Here is a 24,733-nt window from a genome sequence, read left to right as displayed (position 1 = left end):
AATAGACATTCCTCCAGGGAAGATGTATGAATGGCCAGTGAGCATGTGAAAGATGCTCAACATCGCTGATCATCAGGGAACTGCAGATGAGAACATCACAATGGCTGCCACCGAAACAGCAGCAAGCCGCCTGTGGAAGGTGTGAAAAGGTGGGGGTGGGAAAGGGTGCAACCACTGTGGGACACAGTATGCTGGCTCCCCAAAAAGTTAAAAATAGAGTTGCCAATTGACCTGGCAATCCCACGTCTAGATACATACCCCAGAGATCTGCAGCAGGGTCTGGAAGGCAAGCTGCACACCCGTGGTCATGACATTACTCACAGTAGAGAAGCAGTGGAAGCGCTCAGGCGTTCATCGGCACCATGTGGTCTGTCCACACCACGGACTAGCATTCAGCCTTAGGAAAGGAATTTCTTTTTTAAAGATTTCATTTATTTTGACAGCGAGCGAGACAGCAAGAGCAGGAACACAAGCAGGGGGAGCGGGAGAGGGAGAAGGAGGCTTCCTGCTGAGCAGGGAGCCCGATGCGGGGCTCGATCCCAGGACCCTGGGGTCATGACCTGAGCCGAAGGTGGGCGCTTAATGACTGAGCCACCCAGGCGCCCCAGGAAAGGAATTTCTGACGCCCGCTCCAGCAGGGATAAAGCGCGAGGACCTTCTGTCCGTTCACAAGAAGGATGAGGACGATTTCAGCGAATGGGCCCCACTGATGCAAGAGGTTAGTACCGGGGGCTGTGGGCACATGACGGAGTGTATGGGAACTCCTGTAAACAGAAGACTGCTCCAAAAAAAAAAAAAAAAAAAAAAAAAAGACATTTAAAACAAAAAAAGCCTTCACACTGTCCAGAACCAGATCACAGGGCCACAGGCAGCTGCAAAGGAGGCTGGGAGGGCAGAGAAGCATCTCTTGCCTGCACTGCAGACACAGGCCTTCGGCAAATAGCATCAGGGTTCCAGACCCTAAATCTCACCCTGTAGGCTGGCGCCCAGGGAGTCCCAACAGTGCACCCGGGCTGGTCAGAGTGTCTCACGCACACCCAGCCAGGTGTTGTGCCCGGGCCGCCTCTGGCTGAGTGCCACAGCCTGACCCCTACCTCTCAGCCCAGACTTCGGACTCTTCAAAGGCCCCCCCGGGGGGGGGCAGGACTTGCCTGGGGCGGACTGCCCGGCATCCGCCAACCTGGACCCCAGCAGGCTTCTCTCCCTGCCGTCTCCTGAGCTGGGAGACTGGCTCCCGTTCAATCCTCTCTGGGCCGGAGCGGGCATACCCCATCTCCCTCGTCACGAAGGAAAAGGGAAACTGAGGCCTCCAGTCTGACAACAGAGACAGTGCACTGTGAAGGCGAGGCTGCTGACCAGGGCGCTTGGGTATTGCTGGTGTCAGCGGAAAGCATTTCAGTCCAGGGGCGTCAATCGTCTGAGCCCTTCACCCGACACTGTGAGCCGTGCACTTAGGGCATAAGCCTGGCGCCTTTTGGCACACTGATCTCCTCTCTAGGATCTCGGGTCTGAATCAATGCAAGATCGAGGAACTACAGTTGGGCACAAAGACACAAACCCAAAACTAAGGCATCATAATGACATGCTGGCACTGGCTGGCCTCTGGCTCCAGGAGCTGGATCTGTCTCTCTGCAGGACACGGCCTGGCGGGAAGCGCACAGATTGTGGGGAGCATGTCCATCTTCTGCTCAGGGTCCAGGTGCTGCTCTCAGCCTGGCTGAGTCTCAGCTAAGACCCCGGAGACCACACAGTCTTCTTTCCATTCCCTGGCTCATCCCCGCTCCCCCGCTGGGGTCATCTGGGATCACCTGTGATAAACTATGTGCAGTGAAATCCCCATCTCAGGCTCTGCTTCAGGGGGAAGATCCTGGAGCAGGGACAGAAACCCTGAGTGGGGGCTGGAGTCTCCGCATGGGCCAGCCAGGTGTATGGGGGCGGGGCCTGGAGGGGACCAGATGGTGGCACACAGGCAGCCCTGGGCCCTTGACTCTTCTCCCCACCCACGGCTGACTCAGAGCTGACTCAGGGTGGGCCTGAGCCCCCTCGGCTTCTGTCTTCCCTGGCACGTCTAGGGTGGCTCTTCTGAGTCAGGCCAGGGTCCATGAGACACAGGATCTGAGAGATAGCAGGCTTCTTCCTGCAGTTGCCTTGGGTAGGCGGCCACACGGAAGGTGCTCCCCACAGTCTCCCTTATCAGCTCAGCCTTGGCGTGGGGGCCAAGGTCTGGTCCATCCGGTGATAGGGAGAGCCCAAGGGAGGGAGCAGAAGGTGAGTACCGTGCACCTGTGCTGTTTGCGTGGGGCTCCCAGTCTCACTGCCCCTGCAGGGTTGGCAGGGACAGGCCTGGCCCGGGAGGGGGACAGGGTGGGAGAGCCAGGTGGGCAGAGGAGGCTGTGGCTCTCGCATCTGGGATCTCTGTGCACTGTCAGGCCTCGGGGGGCTGATCTTCCCCTCCACCCAGAGGAGGAGATTTGTCACTGGTCACTCCACCCCTAACTGTCCCCTCTGTTATCAGGTTGTTAATATTAATTAACAACTGTTGCTAAGGTTGACAGTGCTAGGGTGTATCCCAGCCACAGCTGGCTTGGTCTTGAGAGAGGGCTGGGCAGAGAGGGGGTCTGAGGCTGGGCAGGGTGAGGGTGGGCAGGGTGGGTGGCTGGGGGTTTGGAGGGCCAACTCTGGCTCTGGGAAGTGGGCCAAGGGGAGACCCCAGCACCTCACCAGGAGGCTCACTGAGAGAGTAGGACAAAGGCAGGAGGGCAGAAGAAGGTGGATCATTAACTAGTTGGGAGCCGGGGGAGGTGTGAGGCTCAGCCCCATTGGCCCCAGCTGAGTCAGGCCAGGCTGTCCGTAACGGGGAGGCTGCCTAGCTGTACACCCCCAGTTTCAGCACATGAGCCATCCAGACAAGCACTGTGTGTCTCCAAGAGCCGGCCCTCGGCTGTCCCCGGCTGTGCCTGTGGCCTAGCCCCACTGCCCTCGGACCCCTTCCCCTGCGCTGGGATGGCGGAGGCCGGCCTGAGGGGCTGGCTGCTATGGGCACTGGTCCTGCACTTGGTGAGTCTGGGTGCTGGCGGCCCCTCCGCCACTGCCTGCCCGGGGGGTGCTGTGTGGGGGGCGGCGTGGCCACGGCGAGGAGGGCCTGGAGTCTGAGGCGCTGGTCTGTGGACGGATGAGGGATCCCAGGTGGCCCCAGCAGGGGTGCAGGTAGGGGTCCCGGGGACCGGGGATGACGGGGTGCCTCCCCTCGCTGGTGCGCCATGGACGTCCTGGCCTGAGGTGGGAGCGCAGGGGTGAGGGAGGGGCCCGTCCTGGGATGCTGTGGGGTGGGCTCAGGGGGGGTCACCTGACGAGGATTTAGCATCTGGAGGCCGGGGGAGTTCTGGTGCTCTTGCCTCGAGTTTCTCCGTCGCTCGCATGTCCCTGAGGACGGGCGAAGGCTTTCGGCCCCAAGCAGGTGAGGGCAGGGCAAGCTCTGCACAGAATCTCCAAGAGGGGCCCTGGGCCTCCGAGCGCGGGCTGCAGCTCCGGCAGATGGCGGGACCTTTGAAGCCACCGTGCCCCGAGGGCACAGGGCCACTTGGATTCAGCCCCCGACCTGCCGGGCCACCGGGTCCCGGCAGGACCACGCCACAGCCTCCAGGGTTCTCCCAGCCCAGTCCGTTCTCCCCACCTGCCCCCTCACCCTCCGCCGTGACCTTGCTAAATGCAGGTCTGTCCAGCCACCTCCCTCTCCAGTGACCCCCGCCACTCAGGATGAAGGCCCGGCTGTGCCTGCCCACCCATCGCCCCCAGACACAGTGGGAGGCACCCCACCTCTCCCTGGGTCCCCCAGCGGTCCACCCCACGCATGCCCCTGCCCTGGGTCCTCCCGCCCGCACTGCCCGCCAGCCTCCCGAGGCGCTGCCTGGTGCTGGGGCCCGTGGTGACGTAGCCCTGCCCCGTAGGCCCAGGGCGTGCTGTACACGCCGATCCACCAGACTGGCTACTGCGCTTTCTATGATGAGTGTGGGAAGAACCCGGAGCTGTCCGGGGGCCTGGCCCCTCTGTCGAACGTGTCCTGCCTGTCCAATACGCCCGCCGTCCACGTCACAGGTGACCACCTGGCCCTCCTGCAGCGCATCTGCCCCGGCCTCTACACGGGCCCCAACACCACCTACGCCTGCTGCTCCTCCAAGCAGCTGGTGTCCCTGGAGGTGAGCCTGACGGTCACCAAGGCCCTCCTCACCCGCTGCCCTGCCTGCTCCGACAACTTCGTGAACCTACACTGCCACAATACCTGCAGCCCCGACCAGAGCCTCTTCATCAACGTGACCCGCGTGGTGGGGGGCGGGGGCAGCCGGCCCCAGGCCGTGGTGGCCTACGAGGCTTTCTACCAGAACAGCTTCGCCCAGCGGACCTACGACTCCTGCAGCCGGGTGCGCATCCCCTCGGCTGCCACACTGGCCGTGGGCACCATGTGCGGCGTGTACGGCTCCGCCCTCTGCAACGCTCAGCGCTGGCTCAATTTCCAGGGGGACACAGGGAACGGCCTGGCCCCCCTGGACATCACCTTCCACCTGCTGGAGCTGGGCCAGGCCCCCGGGAGCGGGATGCAGCCTCTGAACACAGAGGTCAGGCCCTGTAACGAGTCCCAGGGGAATGGCATGGAGGCCTGCTCCTGCCAGGACTGCGCTGCGTCCTGCCCGGTCATCCCCCGGCCCCAGGCCCTGGACGCCACCTTCTACCTGGGCCGGATGGCGGGCGGGCTGGTCCTCGTCATCATCCTCTGCTCTGCGCTCGCCCTGCTCACGGCCTTCCTGGTGGGGACCTGCCTGGCCTCGGCCCGCCGCCGGGAAAAGACGCCGGGCCCCAAGGCGGGCATAAGCCTGTCTGACAGACTCAGTCTCACCACCCACACCGTCCTTAGCCGGTGCTTCCAGGGCTGGGGCACGTGGGTGGCCTCGTGGCCGCTGACCGTCCTCTTCCTGTCCATCGCAGTGGTGGTGGCCTTGTCGGGAGGCCTGGCCTTTGTGGAGCTGACCACGGACCCCGTGGAGCTGTGGTCGGCCCCCAGCAGCCAAGCCCGCAGTGAGAAGGCGTTCCACGACCAGCATTTCGGCCCCTTCTTCCGGACCAACCAGGTGATCCTGCGGGCCCCCAACCAGCCCAGCTACCGCTACGACTCCCTGCTGCTTGGGCCCAAGAACTTCAGCGGGATCCTGGTCTCGGACCTCCTGCTGGAGCTACTGGAGCTGCAGGAGAGGCTGCGGCACCTGCAGGTGTGGTCGCCCGCGGAGCAGCGCAACATCTCGCTGCAGGACATCTGCTTCGCGCCCCTCAACCCGCACAACGCCAGTCTCTCCGACTGCTGTGTCAACAGCCTCCTGCAGTATTTCCAGAACAACCGCACGCGCTTGCTGCTCACCGCCAACCAGACGCTCATGGGGCACACCTCCCAGGTGGACTGGAGGGACCACTTCCTCTACTGCGCCAAGTGAGTGCCCAGCCGGGGCTGTGGTGGGCGCCAGGGCCTCGCAGCCCCTGGGCTGCTGCGTGGCTCAGCGTCTCGGTCTCAGGGGCTGCACCACACCCTCTCCCCCCAAGCCTCCCCCACGGGCCCCACTCGCTGTTGCAGATTTGCAGGGGGCCATCTCGGCCTCCCTGGTTCCGACTCCACTCGGACATAGCAGTGGCACCCTTGCGCGTCCTTGCTTTGTGTGTTACAGAGCAATGTGACAGCCCCACACGTGCGTGGGCTTCTGTGCGGGCCCCTGAGGCCAGCAGGGTCCCCCGCAAGGTGCTCTCGGGCCAGGGCAGGGGCTGGGGCTCATCTCAGGTTCCACGCACCTGGGCTGGGTGCCCCTGTGCAGGAGGCAGCCACACAGCCTGGTGCTTTCTGGGTTCGGTCCCCAGCGGCCTCCACTCTGCCGCAGTGTGAACCAGGATGCTGAGGCCTCTGGGCCTCGGGGCTGGGAGTGAGGACTCCCGGGCCACCACGGCCTGGAGGGCAGCAGGTGGGCAGGCAGTGGCTGAGGCTCTCTGAGGCTGCAGCAGGCAGAGGTTCTCAGCGTCTGGAGAGACCCAAGTCCCCACAGAGCTCTAGACAGAACACAGGTTCTATCTACTGACACCTCCCACACGAGAAAGCAAAACTGAGAAATGAAAAAATCTGTATTAGTTCTTTACAAATCACAGTAATGAGCCCATTGCATGTCCACAGAGGTAGCATAGTGTCTCACTTAATAGAAGACAGCTGGATCCTGGCATCTGCATGTGGTCTGTTGGTCGGAGGCAAGTGAGAACACTTGACCTCGCCCCTGTGTGGCCAGATGAGGGAGGCATGTTGCGACAGCCTTCGACATACCTGGGGTTACCTTTGATACTATGTCAGAGTCAGCAGGTGGTTGTTTTCTAGACGTTAGTTGCAATATGGAGTCTGAAGCCATGTTGGTGAACCGTCTGTACCCCTTATATCCGAGGGCAAATGAGGGGGAAAGGCAAAGAGCATCGTAGTGTTATCATGAAAATAGGTTTGGCCTTGCAGACCCTGGGCCCTGACGCCACACTGAGAACCACTGGATTAGAGGAGAGAGACCCAGGGCTCCACCCCCTGGGGAAGCCCATGGTTTGGGCCACTTCCCAGAGTCTGTGCCTCGGCCCCAGCTGGCCCTCAGAACTAGCGGGTCAGGGTGGAAGCTCTGGCCCCAGGCGCAGTCCTCATGTTGGCTTTATTTTGGTGTTGGATGCTCACAACAGCTCTTGGGTGGCCTGATGATCCCCATTCGAGACAGGAAAATGGGCCCAGGGGTGTAGTGAGCTGCTCCAGGTTACAGGGCAACCAGCACGCCCAGGACAGCTGGTGCCCGACGTGGTCACTCGCAAAGAGCACTTTGTCCAGGTGCCCAAGGTATGCTTGCAGGAAGGCTTAGTAGAGACGTGCCCAAGGTCCTGGGCTGGTCACCTGTCCGCAGAAAGAAGGATCTGAACTCAGGGCCTGGAGGGTTCCAGGCTGGCGAGGGAAGAGGCTGAGCAGTGCGAGGCCCGGGCAGCTGTCTTGTGCTGACTCCAGGGGCGAAGTCCTGGGGTCCCCCCAGGGGGCCATGTATGTGATGCCCACCCACCTTGTCTGGGCTGTGTCCCTGAGCCCGGAGCCTCGGGCAGGTGTGTGGGGAGAGGGTCCACCGTGGGCTGGGCCGCATGAAGTCCTTTGAGAGAAATGGTTCTGACCACGGGGGCAGGTGCTGGCGCTAACAGCCTGGGGCTGGGTGCCGGGTCTGTCAGCGGGCACAGGGCCGGGAAAGATCCTTCCTTCTGCCCCCAGCGCCCCGCTCACCTTCAAGGATGGCACGGCCCTAGCCCTGAGCTGCATAGCTGACTACGGGGGCCCGGTCTTCCCCTTCCTTGCCGTGGGGGGTTACAAAGGTAAGCCTGGTGGCCCCAGGGCAGGCCAGCGAGGGGGCAGTATGGGGCAGGAGGAGTGGTGGGAAGGAATGGTGATGGGATCTTGCTGCTTGGGGGTGGCCACCTGCTCTTGGCCGAGAGAGGGGGGTCGGGGGAGGGGTTAGACAATGACTTGGACACGCAAGGTTGGGGAGGGGAGCAGGGGTGAGGCTGGAGTGGGGAGGGGAGCAGGGGTGGGGCTGGAGTGGGGAGGGGAGCAGGGGTGGGGCTGGAGTGGGGAGGGGAGCAGGGGTGGGGCTGGAGTGGGGAGGGGAGCAGGGGTGGGGCTGGAGTGGGGAGGGGAGCAGGGGTGAGGCTGGAGTCGGGGAAGGGAGCAGGGGTGAGGAAGGAGGGTGGCTGAGCATTTCTCATCCCAGGGAAGGACTACTCTGAGGCAGAGGCCCTGTTCATGACCTTCTCCCTCAACAACTATGCCCCTGGGGACCCCCGGCTGGAGAGCGCCAAGCTCTGGGAAGCGGCCTTCTTGAAGGAGGTGAAGGCCTTCCAGCAGAGTTCAGCTGGCAGGTTCCAGGTCGCGTTCATGGCGGAGGTAGGTTTCGGGGTCCCTGGCTCTGCGGGGGCGGAGGACCCCGGTGTGGGGGGGACCTCAGGTGGGTTCCTCCCCGTCCCGCAGCCCCACTGGGTCAGTGCTGTTGGGCTGTGTGTCTGCAGCGCTCCCTGGAGGACGAGATCAACCGCACCACGGCCCAGGACCTGCCCATCTTCGGGATCAGCTACATCGTCATCTTCCTGTACATCTCCCTGGCCCTGGGCAGATACTCCAGCTGGCGCCGGGTGCTGGTGAGAACTCGGGGGGGGCGGGGGCACGGCGGGGTGGCTTGTCCAGACATCCAGAACCTTCCCCACAGGGGCTTCCCGAAGGGTAATGCTTTTTGGAGGTGTCCTGCTCTCGGACAGGCCGCCCTGGAGCAGACGCAGAGCTGAGCTTTAGAACACCCAACAAGGCGTGCTGCGGGAGAGGCGCAGGCTCCCGCGGGGTGCAGCCCGGAGGCTGAGCCTGGTCCCGTTGCAGGTGGACTCCAAGGTCACGCTGGGCCTGGGCGGGGTGGCGGTGGTGCTGGGAGCAGTCACGGCGGCCATGGGCTTCTTCTCCTACCTGGGCGTGCCCTCCTCCCTGGTGATCCTTCAGGTGGTGCCTTTCCTGGTGCTTGCCGTGGGGGCCGACAACATCTTCATTTTTGTTCTGGAGTACCAGGTGAGAGGGCGGGGGGGCGGTCTCCCCCTCTCGCAGGGGCGGCCCTGCACCCCCCGGGCTTCTGGCCAGCTCTGCTCGTGCATGCATGTCCCAGGTTCCTGTAGAGATCAGAGGGTTCCGGGTCACTTCACGGCGCCTGTGTCCCCTGCACTCGCTCTCCCTCGGGCCATCATGCCCTCTATGAGCGTCACGGCCTCCTCCGTGGCATGCCACGGACGCACAGTCTGAGTTGATCTAGGCTCTCCTGTCGGTGGACATTGAGGGACCTGGGGATATGTTGGAACAAGCTATGGACGTCCCCAAACGTGCCAAGCGTGTCTCTGGGCCAGACCCCGCAAAGTGGATAAGGCAGAGAGCAGAGCATTCGAGGGATCTGCTCCTGACGGGGGTGGGGTGGGGTGGAGCACGGGCACGGGCCAGCTCCCTGCCCATGGCCGGCTCTGGACCCTGTCCCTGATGTGCCCACTCAGAGGCTGCCTCGGAGGCCTGGAGAGCGGCGAGAGGAGCACACTGGCCGCGCGCTGGGCAGAGTGGCCCCCAGCATGCTGCTCTGCAGCCTGTCTGAGGCCATCTGCTTCTTTCTTGGTGAGCCTGGGCAGCCCCTCCCCGCCAGGCCACAGGAGGGCTGGGGGCACTAGGTGTGGGCAGCCCCCTTCCCTCCACTGCTCTGAGCAGACGCCTCGCCCTGAGACTCACCCCTGCACCCCCAGGGGCCCTGACCCCCATGCCAGCTGTGAGAACCTTTGCCCTGACCTCTGGCTTTGCGATCATCCTCGACTTCCTGCTCCAGGTGTCCGCCTTCGTGGCCCTGTTTTCCCTGGACAGCAGGAGGCAGGAGGTAGGGGTGGTGCAGGACCCAGGGGCCCGCCTGGCCTCATCTCTGTGGGGATGGGGGGCAGGGATCAGAGAGTGGGGCTGGATGCAGGGAGAGCATGCTGGGATGTGTGGGCCACGAAGCCCCCAGGGCCCCAGAGAAAAGGTGATTTAGGGGAATATGATCAAACCTGCAAAGTACAAAAGGTCTAGAAAAAAATGGAAGTGAGATGTTGACGGGGAGCTAGTGTTTCTGCGACAGTGCAAAGTTTAGAGGTGTTTAATCAAGAGAGAAAAACAAACAACACAGCACTCTGGCACGTCCCCTTGCAAGGCACTTCTGCGGGGCGGGGGTGGGGGTGGGGGGAGGCAGTGCCCAGGGCTGCTTTGGGGCCACCCCGAGGGACTGCTTCGCTCTAGGCCTCCCGGTTGGATGTCTGCCCCTGCGTTGGTGCCCCGAAGCTGCCCCCACCTGACCAAAGCGAGGGGCTCCTGCTCCGATTCTTCCGGAAGTTCTATGTCCCACTCCTGCTGCACAGGGTCACGCGCGTGGTTGTGGTGAGTGGGGTGGGAGGCGCGGCTTGGGGGTCCTCCCACCCCTGGGGCAGCGGGGATGGGAGGGTCTGCTCAGCCTGGCCCCTGGTCCTGCCTGCCTGCGAAGGGGTCGACAGCTTGCCCAGGCCCCGGGGCTCAAGCACAGGGGTGGCTGGGATTCAAGTCTGCCCAGCTCCAGAATATCCCCCTACCTCCTCAGCTACTGCTGTTCATGGGCCTGTTTGGAGTGGGGCTCTATTTCATGTGCCACATCAGCGTGGGACTGGATCAGGAGCTGGCCCTGCCCAAGGTGAGCTGCGCCTGGTGACCTCTAGTTGGTGGCCTTGCTCCCCTGGGGTTCAGGAGGGTCAGCGCACATGGCTGGTGGACGGCAGGGGCCAGGGGCTTGGTGGGCGGTACAGGGCTGTTCACAGTGCTGACCTGGGGAGGGAAGCTGAATCAGTTCGTGAATGCCCAGGCCCCATGGGGCTCTGTGGGAGGCAAGACTCTGTGGCTCAAGGAGTTGGAGAGCCTCGTGGGTAGAAGAGAGGTGTGAGGGGCTGGAGCACATGTAGGATCTGAGGGGGACAGCATCGAGGATGATCCCACCTGCCTGTGGACACCCACCGACCCCCCTGTGGTCCCCCTGCACTGGTGCCCACCGTCTCCTCTCCGTCTCTGTGGATTGGACGCCTCTCAGATGGACATCTGAGCTCCCAGAATGGGAACCCTACAGTGTGTCCTGTGTGTGTGGCTCATTCCACTCAGCATCGCGTCCTCCAGGTTCATCCACGCTGGAGTAGGTGTCAAGAGTGTCCTTCCTCTTCCAGGCTGAGGATTTTCATACACACACCCCACATTTTGTTTATCCATCATTTGTCTGCTACGGACACGGTTCCTTCCGGGTCTGAGCGGCTGGGAATGACGCTGCCGTGAACACGGGTGCACAGCTGTCTCTTCCAGAACCTGCTTTGGGATGTGTTCCCAGAGGTGGAACTGCTGGAACAGATCATAATTCTAATTTTAGTTTTTTGAGTACCACCATACTGTTTTCCACGTAGCTGTTCTGTTTTATGATCCCCTCTATGGCTCTCCAGGAGTCCGATGTCTCCCTGTCCATGCCAACACTTGTTTCTGGCTTTTTTCTTTTTCTGTTTCAATGGCAGCTGTCCTGACGGGTGTGAAGGGGCATCTCATTGAGGTTTTGATCTGCTTTCCCTGATGAGCAGTGATATCGAGCATCTTTTCATGTGCTCATTGGCCATTTGTGTGTCTTCTTTGGAGAAATGTCTGTTCAAGTGTTTTGCCCATTTTACAGCTTGCTTTATTGTTGTTGTTTTGTTTCTTTGTTGAATTTTGGGAGTTCTCTAGATATTCTGGGTAGTAATCCCTTATCAGATACATGATTTGCAGATGTTTTCTTCATTTCTATCGGTTGCCTTTCTACTCTATCAGTAGTGTGCTCTGATAAACAAAAGTTTTTAAGTTTTGTGGTGCCTGGCTGGCTCAGTGGGAAGAGCATGTGACTCCTGATCTCAGGGTTGTTGAGTTCAGGCCCCACGTTGGGTGTAGCAATGACTTAAAAATAAAATCTTTAAAAAAAAGTTTTTCATTTTCATAAAGTACAATTTGCCTATTTTTCTGTTTGTTAACTGGGCTTTTGGTGTCATTCAAGAAATAATCACCAAATCCAGTATCTTGAAGCTTTTCTCCTATGTTTCCTCTAAGGGTATTACAAATTCAACTCTTAAGTGTTGGATCCATTTTGAGTTAATTTTTGTACATAGTTACATATATTTTTTTTCTTTCCTTTTTTTTTAAGTAGGCTCCAAACCCAGTGTGGAACCCAGCATGGGGCTTGAACTCATAACCCCGAGATCAAGACCTGACCTGAGGTCAAGAGTCAGATGCTCAACTGACCAAGCCACCCAGGCGCCCCAGAGTTGTGTATAATTTTTGTATTGTGATTACATTTTTAATGTAAAAAATTATCATACCTGTGTCACAAACACTTCCTTATATAACTGTTTTTCTTATAGATTGCATAGTTGCTTCATTATCTGACTAGGATGAGGCACACAGAAATCAAAGCAAGTTTTACATTAGTAAAAGTTGATCACAGAAGAAAATGTACTTACATAAATGAGATAACACATTAGAAAGAGTACAGATCTATATTTGTAAAGAGATATAGATATTTTGATAATCATTTAATAGTATATAGCCAAAATTATGTATATGTAATTATATACATATATATAACATATATATATATATTTTTTTAATTTAAGCTCGATTTGGTTAACATACAGTGCATTAGTTTCAGAGATAGAGTTCAGTGATTCATCAATTGCATATGATACCCAGTGCTCATTACATCACGTGCCCTCCTTAATGCCTATCACCCAGTTACCCCATCACCCCACCCACCTCCCTTCCAGCAACCCTCAGTTTGATTTCTAGGTTAAGAGTCTCTTATGGTTTGTCTCCCTCTCTGATTTCATCTTGTTTTATTTTTCCCTCCCTTCTCCCGTGATCCTTTGTTTTGTTTCTTATAATCCACATGTGAGTGAGATCATATGGTATTTGTCTTGCTCTGATTGACTTATTTCATTTAGCATAATACTCTCCAGTTCCATCCATGTTGTTGCAAGTGGTAAGATTTCCTTCTTTTTGATGGCTGCATAATATTCCATTGTATATATGTACCACATCTTCTTTATCCATTCATCTGTTGATGGACATCTGAGCTCTTTCCACAGTCTGGCTCTTGTGGACATTGCTGCTATAGTTGTGTATATTTTTGAAGGTCCAACTTCATTCTTTTGTGTGTGGATGTCCCAATGTCCCAGCACCATCTGTTGAGGAGACTTCTTTTCCCCACTGAATGGCCTGGGCTTCTTTGTCAAATTCCATGTCGCCATATATGCCCAGGTTTATGTCTGGGCTTGCTCTTCCATTTGGTTGTTCTATGTGTCTGTCTTCATGCTGGCACCTCACTGCTTTGATTACTGTATTTTTGTGGCAAGTTTTGAAATCAGGAAATGTGAGTCCTCCAACTTTTTAAAAAAAATTATTTATTTATTTATTTATTTGAGAGAAAGAGAGAGAGCGAGCGAACGTGGGGAAGAGCAGAGGGAGAGGGAGAATCCCAAGCAGAGTGCCCATTGAGTGTGGAGCCCAATGGAAGGCTGGATCCCATGACCCTGAGATCATGACCTGAGCCAAAATCAAGAGTCAGACTCCCAACTGACTGAGCCACCCAGGCGCCCTGAGTCCTCCAACTTTATTCTTCTTTTAAAGATTGTTTGGGCTATTTGGAGTCCCTTGTGGATTTTAGGATGGATTTTTCTATTTCTGCAAGAAAGGTCATTGGGATCTGGACAGGATTGCACTGAATCTGGAGACTCTGTAGCGGACCATAGTCAGTTTTCTGGCCCATGAACGCAGATGTCTTCCCACTTATTTGTGTGTTCTTTAATTTCTTTCGGCGATGCTGTGTGGTTGCCAGTGTGCAGTCCATTCACCCCTTGGGCAACATTAATTCCTAAGTACCTTATTCTTTTTATGCTATTGTAACTAGGCTTTCCCTAGTTTCCTGTTTGGGTTAGTCAGTGCTCGTGTATAGAGATGCGACTGATTTTTATGTTTGATCTTGTAACTTGCAATCTTGCTCAATTTATTTACTAGTTTTAAGGGGTTTGGGATGGAATTTTAGAGTTTCATGTATGTAAGATCATGTAATCTATGACCAGAAATTTTCATGTAGTCCTCGTACTTTCCAGCTCCAAGATTCCTTTCTGGATTCTGTTTTATTTTTTCTATTGGTTGATCATTCCATTTTGTCCATACTTTCTTTTCTTGGCTTTGTCTGGATGCTCTTTGAGCATCCCTAAGATAGGTGTTTTAAAGTGTCTGATGAGTGTCTGGGATGGTTGTTGTTGAGAAATGGACAGTTGAGTCTTATCGTATGGTAACTCTAAAGATCAGATTCTCCCCCTTCCCAGGGGGTTTGCTTTAAAAAAAGAAATGTGATTGTTGCTGGTGTCTCTGTTTTGAAGATTAGCCTGAGGAGTAAAATTAAAGACTTATCAGACCTTTTCTGAGCCTGAGCCTTTCCCTGGTACTGTAACATGCGGTGACTTCTCTTGTATTTGTGGTTGCTTCTGAATGTCCCATTCCTTCTACATCTGCCTGCCAAAAGGGAGAAAAGGGAAAACATGGTGAGGAAAATTAATAAACCTATCACTAGTCACTTAAACATCTCAGCAGGCTTGCCAGCTCGAGGAGGGGGCTGACGGTGGCAGCCCGACTCTGCACCACTGAAATCAGAGCAGCACTCAGCAATCAGAGTGCAAACCCGTGATCTTTAGGGGCCGGGGTGCTCCTGTCCCATGCTGGGCCCCGCAAGCCGTGTGCAAAGTGCCCGCGTGTGGCCGGGCAGCCGCTACCATGCTGAGCGCTGAAGGCAACTGGCATTGACCACTATTCAGCTTCTGGGCCTTTCCCTGGGAGCTGCAAGCCCTCAGCAGACCCCTGAGCTCCAAACTATGTCTATCAGACAGGTGCCTCTGGCGCAGGGGTGTCCAGGTGGGGGGATGGGTGCCTGGTACCTTCTACTCCGTCCCCTCAGGATTCATACCTGCTGGACTATTTCTTCAATCTGAACCACTACTTTGAGGTGGGAGCTCCAGTCTACTTTGTCACCACGGGGGGCTACGACTTCTCCAGCAAGGCGGGTATGAATGCCATTTGCTCTAGTGCGGGATGCGACAGCTACTCCTTAACCCAGAAGATACAGTATGCCACCGAGTTCCCTGAGGAGTGAGTGCCCCAGCCAAGCCCTGTCTGTGCCCCCCACCCCCCCTTCCAGACTCCTTGACCTCACCCACCTGTCTTCCCACTGCCCTGTGCCTGGGGGGGGGGTGGGCCCCGGGAAGGACTCACTGCCTGCCCAGCAGGTCCTGCCCCCCCAGCGTCCTCTCCCCTGACCCTCAGGTCTTACCTGGCCATCCCTGCCTCCTCCTGGGTGGATGACTTCATAGACTGGCTGACGCCATCCTCCTGCTGCCGCCTTTATGCCTTTGGTGCTCATAAAGGCGAATTCTGCCCCTCGACCGTCAGTGAGTCAGGGCCTCTGGGGGCTTCCGGCCTACCACAGCTTGGGGAAACTGAGGCAAGCGAGGGGAGCATGGCTAGGCCCTCTTAGCCCCTCCCGCACTCTCGCAGGGTCAGTGAGGGTGGGGGCACAGGCTTGGGGCACCTGTGGGGGTGAGCACCCCCCGAGTTGTGATCTCACGGGTGGTAGAAGGGGGAGAGCCGAGTGTAGCATGTGGCTCTGGCCCCGAGTAGCTGCATTTGTCGGTGGAGTGGGGAGGCCGAAGGGGGTCGTTTCTTTGCCCTACACTTGGCTTCCTCACCTGCTATAGTTGCTGGTGGTTTCCATGACCGAGAGGGGAACCCCTCCTCCTCCAGAGCACATGTGCCACATGCGTGCTGCATGTTTCGGGGGCGGCAGTGCCTGGGCACCTGGATGGCAATGGGGGGCTGCCCAGCCCGGGGGGGGGCACTGCCCAGAGCCCCCGCTGTCTTTGCAGACTCCCTGGCCTGCTGGAAGAACTGCATGAACTTCACGCTGGGCCCTCTCCGGCCCTCAGAGGAGCAGTTTCACAAGTACCTTCCCTGGTTCCTCAGTGACCCGCCCAACATCCGGTGTCCTAAAGGGTAAGCCTGGGGTGGGAAGCACAGACGGTCTGCGAGGGTGGCCGAGGTCCCTGATTAAGCCTTTGCTCCGGCCTTGCAGGGGATTGGCAGCGTATAACACCTCCGTGCATTTGGGACCCAATGGCCAGATTTTAGGTAAGTGTGGCCTCACCCGGCAGGGAAGGTCAGAGTTAGCGGCCCTGGGGGTCACCACAAGCCCCAGGGAAGAGCCTCTCAATCTGCAATCTTCTCCCCTTCCTCCTTCATTGGGAGCCTTCCACCTGCCCTGGCCCTGTCCTCAGAGGCCATGTTACCCAGCTCCCCGTTCTCAGACTTCACCCCTGTCTGCCCTGCTTCCTTCTCCCGCCCCCAAATCCTCAGTCAGGGAGACACTCCTGGACGCTTCCAGTGCTGGGGGGTTAGCCACACCCCTTACTCACATGCACAAATCACCGCAAATGTGGGCAGCTGGCTAAACGGATGACGATTGCCCCTGCCCTGCAGTCACCCTATCCGCTGAACCGCTTCTGCATTTCTGCCTCTCCTTCTGGATCTTCCCTCTAGGAAGATGCACATTGGAAAAGTAATTGACTTAATTTGAAAAAATCCAATGCGTGTTTTGAAACCCTAGAGCACAGCAGCATCTGGGTTTATCTGGGCGGTGTCTTTAGGGGTCCCCCCGGCAGAGGCCGGCTGGGCCCGGGGCTCCCGCGGGGGCAGGACCGGCTGCAGGGCTGCAGTGTGAATCCCGCAGGCTGGGCCCCTTGCTCACAACGGAAGAATATTCCATCGGGGTGGCCTCCCCACCCTGGTCGCAGTCGGGTGTGCCCCAGGGTCTGAGGGTGCCTGCAGGGGGCTCTGACCTTGCCCTTCCTGTGTTCTCCCCCCCCCCCCCCCCCCCCCCCGCGCGGGCGCAGCCTCGCGGTTCATGGCCTACCACAAGCCGCTGCGGAATTCGCAGGATTACACGGAGGCTCTGCGGGCGTCGCGCGCGCTGGCGGCCAACATCACCGCCCACCTGCGGCAGGTGCCGGGCACCGACCCGGCCTTCGAGGTTTTCCCCTACACGTGAGGCCCGGCGGTGGGGGCGGCGAGGGCAGCAGGAGCAGAGAGGGTCCCCGGGGCGCGCGGAGCCCAACACGGAGGCCACGCGCCCCAGCGGTGACAGCGCTCCGCCCCCCACAGGATCACCAACGTGTTCTACGAGCAGTACCTGAACGTGGTCCCCGAGGGCCTCTTCATGCTGGCCATCTGCCTGCTGCCCACCTTCATCGTCTGCTGCCTGCTGCTGGGCATGGACCTGCGCTCGGGCCTCCTCAACCTGTTCTCCATTATCATGATCCTCGTGGACACTGTGGGCTTCATGGCCCTGTGGGGCATCAGCTACAACGCCGTGTCCCTCATCAACCTGGTCACGGTAACCCGTCTTCACTCGACACTCTGCTGCCTTCCGTGGCCCGCGCGCTCCGGCCCTTGCCTAACGCCCCCCCTCTGCCCCCAGGCGGTGGGCATCTCCGCGCTCCGGCCCTTGCCTAACGCGCCCCCCTCTGCCCCCAGGCGGTGGGCATCTCCGCGCTCCGGCCCTTGCCTAACGCCCCCCCTCTGCCCCCAGGCCGTGGGCATCTCCGCGCTCCGGCCCTTGCCTAACGCCCCCCCCTCTGCCCCCAGGCCGTGGGCATCTCCGCGCTCCGGCCCTTGCCTAACGCGCCCCCCTCTGCCCCCAGGCGGTGGGCATCTCCGCGCTCCGGCCCTTGCCTAACGCGCCCCTCTGCCCCCAGGCGGTGGGCATCTCCGTGCTCCGGCCCTTGCCTAACGCCCCCCTCTGCCCCCAGGCGGTGGGCATCTCCGTGCTCCGGCCCTTGCCTAACGCCCCCCCCCTCTGCCCCCAGGCGGTGGGCATCTCCGCGCTCCGGCCCTTGCCTAACGCCCCCCCCTCTGCCCCCAGGCGGTGGGCATCTCCGCGCTCCGGCCCTTGCCTAACGCCCCCCCTCTGCCCCCAGGCCGTGGGCATCTCCGCGCTCCGGCCCTTGCCTAACGCCCCCCTCTGCCCCCAGGCGGTGGGCATCTCCGCGCTCCGGCCCTTGCCTAACGCCCCCCCCCTCTGCCCCCAGGCGGTGGGCATCTCCGCGCTCCGGCCCTTGCCTAACGCGCCCCTCTGCCCCCAGGCGGTGGGCATCTCCGCGCTCCGGCCCTTGCCTAACGCCCCCCCCCGCCCCCAGGCGGTGGGCATCTCCGCGCTCCGGCCCTTGCCTAACGCCCCCCTCTGCCCCCAGGCGGTGGGCATCTCCGCGCTCCGGCCCTTGCCTAACGCCCCCCCCTCTGCCCCCAGGCGGTGGGCATCTCCGTGCTCCGGCCCTTGCCTAACGCCCCCCCCCTCTGCCCCCAGGCGGTGGGCATCTCCGTGGAGTTCGTGTCGCACATCACCCGCGCCTTTGCGGTCAGCACCCAGCCCACGCGGCTGGAGAGGGCCAAGGAGGCCACCGTCTTCATGGGCAGCGCGGTGAGTGGGCCCGCCGCCCCCCTACACCCCTCCGCCCGTCGCCCCGGGCCCGGCCTCACGCCTGCCTGTGACCCCCCAGGTGTTCGCTGGCGTGGCCATGACCAACCTGCCCGGCATCCTCGTCCTGGGCCTGGCCAAGGCGCAGCTCATCCAGATCTTCTTCTTCCGCCTCAACCTCCTCATCACCGTGCTCGGCCTGCTGCACGGCCTGGTCCTCCTGCCAGTGGTCCTCAGCTACCTGGGTGAGTGCCCAGGCGCCTGCGCACGGGGGCAGGGCCTGCCGCACCCCTGCACCCAGCAGGGCACCTCCCACACGGCGGCCCCGCCCCCTGCCCCCCCCCCCCCCGCCCCAGCCCAGCAGGGCGCCTCCCACACAGCCGGCCGCGCCCCTCCTATCGCCCCCCACATCTGTCTTGCAGAGCAGATCCCCGCCCGCCTGCGAACCCCTCTCTCCTTTCTTCCTGGAACGTCCGGTGGCAGCACCCAGCAAACCCTCCTTGCTAAGAGAAGCCGTTCCTCCTGCCGCTGACAGACTCAGGGCAGGGAGGAGCCTCCTGCTCAGCGCATGGCCCCCTGACCGCCGTCCTCTGTGGCTGTTCCCCTGCAGGGCCTGATGTCAACGCAGCTCTAGTGCTGGAGCAGAAGCAGATGGAAGAGGCTGCCAGGGCCAGGATGGCCTCCTGCCCGAGCCACCCGAGCCCGACATCCACGGCCAGCAGCACCTACGTCAACTACGGCTTCGAACCTCCCGCCAAGAGCGGCCTTTACGGTTTTCTGCCCCGCAGTGGACACGAGTTCTGATGACAGCGGGGGCCACCCGGGTCCCCTCGTGGGGGCCTCTTGACTTGTTCTCCCACACAGGGTCTGGGAGAGGCTGTCCCCACGGGGGTGCCTGTGGTGGGACCTTCTCTGGCCACCGGGTTGTACCCATGAGGACACGATTATGCTGAAGGTGGCCAGCGGCAGCGTGGGGGTGACCGGTTCCTGCCTCTCGAACTTGGCGTGTGTCCAGACCCCACAGAGGTGGAGCGTCCTCTTCTCAGCAGATCCTTCCTCCTGCGAGTTTTTAAACTTTAATTCCATATATCTGTATGTAAACAATATATAGTATTATTTCACATTTAAAAATGTTTCATAAGTGGAAGCATACTTGGCGTCCACTTTCACAGCGCGTTTCCCAGGCCACACGCATGTTAGATTTATTCACAGGGGGCCCGTAGACCTTGCCCAGTGGTCGCGGTGGCCCCACCGGACTCCCCTGTGTGAACCAACACGGTGGTTTTATCCCTCCCTCTGCTGCTGGGCACAACGCCCCCAATCACTTTTCCACTACACCTCGATAATCACTCATATGGAATTTCCAAATCCCCAAATCTCTGAAAATCTAGTTTGTTGTCTTTTTCCTTTGTTAGTTTGGGACAAACTCATTTGGTGGCAAAAACTGACCAGACAAGATGTGTCTATTTATATGTTTCATGAATGGGCTATTTATACCCTTTGCTGTCCTTGATGGGAGTGGCCAGACATTTGGCCCGTTGATGAGTCTGATTACATTGTGTGCAGGCACAGGCACTGATGGGGTGTATTATCTAAAACAGCATAAGCATCATATTACTTTTCTAAAAACCTAATTCCTGAAATTTATCTCACGTATGGGATTTCAGGTACAGAGCAGGAAACTCTATGAGGCTGAGCATGTATTTACAGGTCTCCTGGTGTATATGTGGGAGAGCTACCTGGAGGTGGTGTTGGCAAGGTAATGTACGGGTACAAACAAAGACTCCCCAGAGCTGCTCCCCTCTTCACACTCCTGCCAGCAGTGGATGAGGGGGCCTCCCTCCCTGGACCAACACCAACACAGTACATCTCACTTGCTCTTTGGGGGAAAGGGTAGGATTATGGATGATTATCATTTTTTTTTTAAAGATTTTATTTATTTGACAGAGAGAGACACAGCGAGAGAGGGAACACAAGCAGGGGGAGTGGGAGAGGGAGAAGCAGGCTTCCCGGGGAGCAGGGAGCCCGACGCGGGGCTCGATCCCAGGACCCTGGGATCATGACCTGAGCCGAAGGCAGACGCTTAACGACTGAGCCACCCAGGCGCCCCTGATTATCATTTTTTTAAAATACATTTTTAAAAAGCAAACTTTTTAAAATTTTAGAATAGTTTTAGATTTACAGAAAAATTGCGAAGATAGTACAGAGTTCCTATAGACCTCACACCCATTTTACCCGATGAACATATTATATCAGCCTAGTACATCATCAATGCACTGTTCATAAACCAGTATTGATAATGACTACTCAAGCCCATGCTTTATTTAGATTTCCTTAGAGTCTACCTGGCATCCCTCTTTCTGTCCCAGGATCCCATGCAGGATAGCACGGGACACTGTTGTTATGTCTACTCAGGCTCTTAGCTGTGACAGTTTGTCAGACTTCCCTTGTTTGCGATGACCTTGACAGTTTCCAGGAGGACTGATCAGGCATTTGGTAGAACGTCCCTCAAATGAGGTTTGTCTGGTGTTCTTCTCCTAACTAGACTGAAGTTATGGGTTTTTGGCCGAGACCCCACAGAGGTGGAGCGTCCTTCTCAGCAGATCCTATAAAGGGTGCATGCTATCCCCCTGATTTCCCACTGCTGGCATGGACTCTTGTCACCTGGCCGAGGTCATGTCTGTCACGTGTCTCCTCGGTACAGTTACGCTCCCACCTTCCATGCTGTTCACGTGGTGCTATTTGGAGGGAAGTCACTATGTGTGGCCTACACTTAGGGAGTGGGGAGCTATGCTCCACGTCCTGGAGGGCAGAGTACTTACATAAATTACTTGGAATTCTTCTCAACAGGAAAATAGTCTATTTCCCTCCGTATGTTTATTCCTTCAGTATGATATGTACTGTATGGACCCATGGATATTCATTTTGTAGTTTGGGTTCTAATATGATACTACTTCATTGTGTTGCTCAGATTGTTCCAGCTTGGGCCATTGGGAGCTCTCTCTGTTGGCTCCTATGTCCCTTTGTCATACTCCCATCATGGAATGTTTTTCCTTTTTTCCTTGCTCCTTGGTGCTACTATCAAGTTGGTCCAGGTTCAGCTTGTATATTTTCTGTCCCAGTCCGAGAATCAGCCATTTCTCCAAGAAGTCCTGGCCCTTCAGTTGGAGATGGGATTCAAACCCAGGATCTGGCACTCCGTGTGCACTTTGCTGCTGGGGCATTGCTGCTCTTGGGCTCTCTCAGCCGGGAGAGCACTGAAATATATGTGTGTAAACTGACACACGTATGTATGTGCCCATTTCTATAAATATCTATACACATAGCCATCTGTAGCTAGAGGAAGCTTAACTTAGGTTCATGCTGATGCTTCCAGCTCTAATTCATCGCCGCACGGAATCATACTGGACTCCTCCCTGGCTTCTCTGTAAGTAAGCTCCCATGCCAGTAGTGAGAAGCCTCATTCCACCACCCGCACAACTTGCTTGATTGCTCACCTCCCTTGTATGTGGGTAGTATTTTCACAGATGATAGCCCACACCCCCACGGGAAACAACTTTAGGATGAAGCATCTCTTTTTAGCTTCTTTTGCCTTTAGTCTTAGACTCCGTTCATTTCCAGACGTACTTAGGTCAGGCTTTTATCTCCCAGACCCTTCAGTGAGGCTGCTTCACACATTTGTGATGCGATTTGTTTTGCTACATTCTGCATTCCAGTCTGGTGTTACAAAATCATGCCTGTGAAAGATCCATTCAAAGTCAGGACAGACCAATGGGTATTAATGTTACAATTATGAAACACTGATTGATGTTTCAGGTTCCATATTACAGCTCTTAAGAAACTACCACCTGTTCAACTTTGGTTACAAAAAATAATGCTTTTATTTGAAAAGACAATGAAAATACTCCTCTCATTTCCAACTACAATCTGTTTAAGATGGGGTTTCTTCATGCATTTCCATCAAAACAACATATTGCAATGCAGTGAACGCAAAAGATGCGAGAATCTTGCTATCTTCAATGAAGCCCAACATTAAAGGGATTTGCAGAAGTGTAAAACTATGCTACTCTTCTCAGTAATCTTAATTGTTTTTTTTTTTAAAGATTTTATTTATTTGAGAGAGAGAGAATGAGAGATAGAGAGCACGAGAGGGAAGAGGGTCAGAGGGAGAAGCAGATTCCCTGCCGAGCAGGGAGCCCGATGTGGGACTCGATCCTGGGACTCCAGGATCATGACCTGAGCCGAAGGCAGTCGCTTAACCAACTGAGCCACCCAGGCGCCCCAATCTTAATTGCTTTGAAGAACATTATTCCTTCATAAAAATGTTAATATGTAATGTGCTTTTCATGGTTATTTAAAAATGAATAAGTATGTAAACATTTTGTCAGTTTTAATATCTGATATGGTAACTATAAGAACGACCCACATAAAAGGTCTTCGCAGTCTTCAATAAATGTTAAAGTGAAAATGACTCCAAGAAGTTTCAGAACCACTGCCCTACGGCAATTCATCTGGTTCTGACTTTATTTACAATTAATTAGAGCCCCTAGATTATGAAGATACCTGTTCATTGGTAGATCCTAGTCCAGTCGAGATGCAAAGCATTTCTATCCACTAGAGAAGTTAACGTACAGGTTTATCATTTTGTAGGACACCTGCCAGCTTTGTACAACCTAACAATCTTACTGTTTGTCCAAGTGTGTATAAATGCCCAGTTCCTCCAAATGCTCTCGGACCCAGTCCTGCTATGTCACTGCTCCCTTCATTAATTCAGCCTCGTTGAACGGCATCTTTGGCATGTGTTCACTCGGTGTCTGAACGGGCGTTCCGTTTGCACCTGGGCGGACACCGAGGCTATCCCGTGCGCCGTGCGTTATGTAGGCAGACGATGCACACGCCAGAGCACGCTACCCACGCGTATATGTGTGTATCTCACGACGATGGCACGGCAGAGTCTCCACTCTGCGCCGAGCTCTTTCCGCTGAGTGTTCGTGCCCTCGTCACCGTGCATTCACTCCCGGCGCCGTGAACCGGACACACACCGCCCGCTGCGGGGACCCGGGCCCCCAAGACCGGCTCTCTACCCAGAAAGGGGCGGAGCTCCTCCCACCACGTGACAACACCGGGGCTCACGTGACGCGGCCCGAGCCGCCCCTTCCGCCCGTTTGCAACATGGTTGCTGGGCGCTCTCGGTCCCGCCGTCCCGGGCCTTCTCGCGCCTAGGAGCCACTCAGGGGCTGGCGTGGGGTTCTCCGCGAGGTTGCCCGGGAAAGCCGGCGGGGGGCGGGGGCGGGGCTCGCGGCACGGGCGCCCCGGTGCCTCCCGGCCGGGCCCGACGGGCGGCGGCCGGGCGGGCGCGGACCGGAAGTTGCGCTGGCGGCGGAGCCGTTACCGCAGCGTGCCGGAAGTGGCCGTGGGCCGGCGTCCGGGCCGCGCCCGCAGTGAGCAGCGCCTCTGCGGCCGGCGACGCCATGGAGCCCGGGGCGGCCGAGCTGTACGACCAGGCCCTGCTGGGCATCCTGCAGCACGTGGGCAACGTCCAGGACTTCCTGCGCGTGCTCTTCGGCTTCCTCTACCGCAAGACCGACTTCTACCGCCTGCTGCGCCACCCGTCCGACCGCATGGGCTTCCCGCCCGGGGCGGCGCAGGCCCTGGTGCTGCAGGTAGCGCGCGGCGGGCGGGCGGCCCCGGGCTCGGGGCGCAGGGCAGGGGGAGCCCTCCTCTCCCGGCCTCAGTTTCCCCCTCCGACGCTCCCCCGGCCCCGCCTCCCGCGGCCGCGCCCGCGAGCTCGCCGTGGCGCCGCTGGAGTTCCTGGCCTGCGGGAGCGGGAGCGGCCGGCGCGCGGGGCGCTCGGGTGTGGGCGGGAGCCCGTGGGCGGGCGGGGAGGTCAGGGGTCCGGCCGTGGGTGCGAGGCCAGGTCACAGCCGTCCCCGCGGGGCGCGCTGCCTCCGCGCTGGGGACGGGGGAGCGGGCAGGGTGCAGCGAGCAGGTGTTTACCGACGGTGTGTGCGTCGTCAGCCGCCGCACGCATCGGCCGAGCACCGGCGATGAGCCTGGTCGGGGACGAGTCTCTTCTTGGGACGTGGTCGCCGCGCGTGGTCCCGACACGGTGACGGAACCGCGCAGGGCCGGCCAGGGAACGGGGTAGAAGCGGTGGTTTGGAAGTCACAGAAACGTCTTGCGGGGCAGGTGGGGTTGAGCCTGTCGGTAGGAACCTGAGAAGATAGAACTGCTGGTGGCACCTCCCACAGCTCCGTAGCGCTTTATAGTTTGTTGGGCGCTAGCCGATGGTGTCTCCTGAGGTCTTGCCGCAAGCTGCGGTTGGTCGGGTGTCACGTTCCTCAGTGCTTGTGTGTGGAGACGCAGAAGCTCGGGGTGGTGGAGGGACCACCAGAGATGATAGGCTCCGTTCCGGTGCTTCAGCGGCCGAGTGCCATCCCAGTGGTCGGAAAGTGTCGGAGGGCTTCTCAAAGGCCCTTAGGGAGGTCCCGGTGAAATAGATATGGTCCAGCCTTCTGTGGCAGATGAAGTGCCTTTTCAGCAGGGTT

General features: G+C 58.1%; 2 protein-coding genes across 8 annotated transcripts in view; both read left to right on the top strand.

Annotated features, from left to right (window-relative positions):
- Positions 1 to 2,683: 2,683 nt before the first annotated feature.
- On the top strand, positions 2,684 to 19,311 carry NPC1L1 (NPC1 like intracellular cholesterol transporter 1). 2 transcript variants are annotated; one of them, XM_035723322.1, is made up of 19 exons: positions 2,692 to 3,057; positions 3,948 to 5,476; positions 7,304 to 7,404; positions 7,800 to 7,972; positions 8,095 to 8,223; positions 8,456 to 8,638; positions 9,109 to 9,223; positions 9,349 to 9,476; positions 9,872 to 10,009; positions 10,206 to 10,295; positions 14,619 to 14,809; positions 14,984 to 15,108; positions 15,583 to 15,709; positions 15,789 to 15,844; positions 16,606 to 16,756; positions 16,874 to 17,105; positions 18,075 to 18,188; positions 18,268 to 18,430; positions 18,796 to 19,311. In XM_035723322.1, exons 1-19 carry the CDS (start codon positions 3,004 to 3,006, stop codon positions 18,987 to 18,989), a joined length of 3,993 nt encoding a protein of 1,330 aa, XP_035579215.1. In that variant the 5' UTR covers positions 2,692 to 3,003; the 3' UTR covers positions 18,990 to 19,311. The 2 variants fall into 2 exon arrangements, 1 of the variants encoding a protein (XP_035579215.1); XR_004819464.1 differs by lacking the exons at positions 16,606 to 16,756; positions 16,874 to 17,105; positions 18,075 to 18,188; positions 18,268 to 18,430; positions 18,796 to 19,311 and having other exon boundaries at positions 2,684 to 3,057; positions 14,984 to 15,161.
- Positions 19,312 to 23,486: 4,175 nt separating this feature from the next.
- Positions 23,487 to 24,733, top strand: part of NUDCD3 (NudC domain containing 3) — a 58,089-nt gene continuing 56,842 nt past the window's right edge. For 2 of the 6 annotated variants that reach the window (XR_003516426.2, XM_027573646.2), the window contains exon 1: positions 23,487 to 23,848. Coding sequence is in view for 4 of the 6 variants with exons in the window: in XM_027573646.2 (XP_027429447.2) it covers positions 23,657 to 23,848 (192 nt within the window). In the remaining 2 variants the exon portion in view is untranslated. The remainder of the gene's footprint in view (positions 23,849 to 24,733) is intronic. The other 4 variants (XR_003516425.2, XM_027573644.2, XM_027573647.2 and 1 more) reach the window with 3 other exon arrangements.

Source organism: Zalophus californianus, chromosome 12 (assembly GCF_009762305.2).
Source record: "Zalophus californianus isolate mZalCal1 chromosome 12, mZalCal1.pri.v2, whole genome shotgun sequence".
NCBI lineage: Eukaryota > Metazoa > Chordata > Mammalia > Carnivora > Otariidae > Zalophus > Zalophus californianus.
This window is presented reverse-complemented; position numbering and strand designations above follow the sequence as displayed.

Excerpts from the sequence above, each read along its gene's own strand:
- NPC1L1 (XM_035723322.1), top strand. The coding sequence starts at position 3,004 with ATGGCGGAGGCCGGCCTGAGGGGCTGGCTGCTATGGGCACTGGTCCTG. Across the intron at positions 7,973-8,094 it reads AGGTCGCGTTCATGGCGGAG|CGCTCCCTGGAGGACGAGAT; the intron begins GTAGGTTTCGGG and ends GTGTGTCTGCAG. Across the intron at positions 10,010-10,205 it reads GGGTCACGCGCGTGGTTGTG|CTACTGCTGTTCATGGGCCT; the intron begins GTGAGTGGGGTG and ends CTACCTCCTCAG.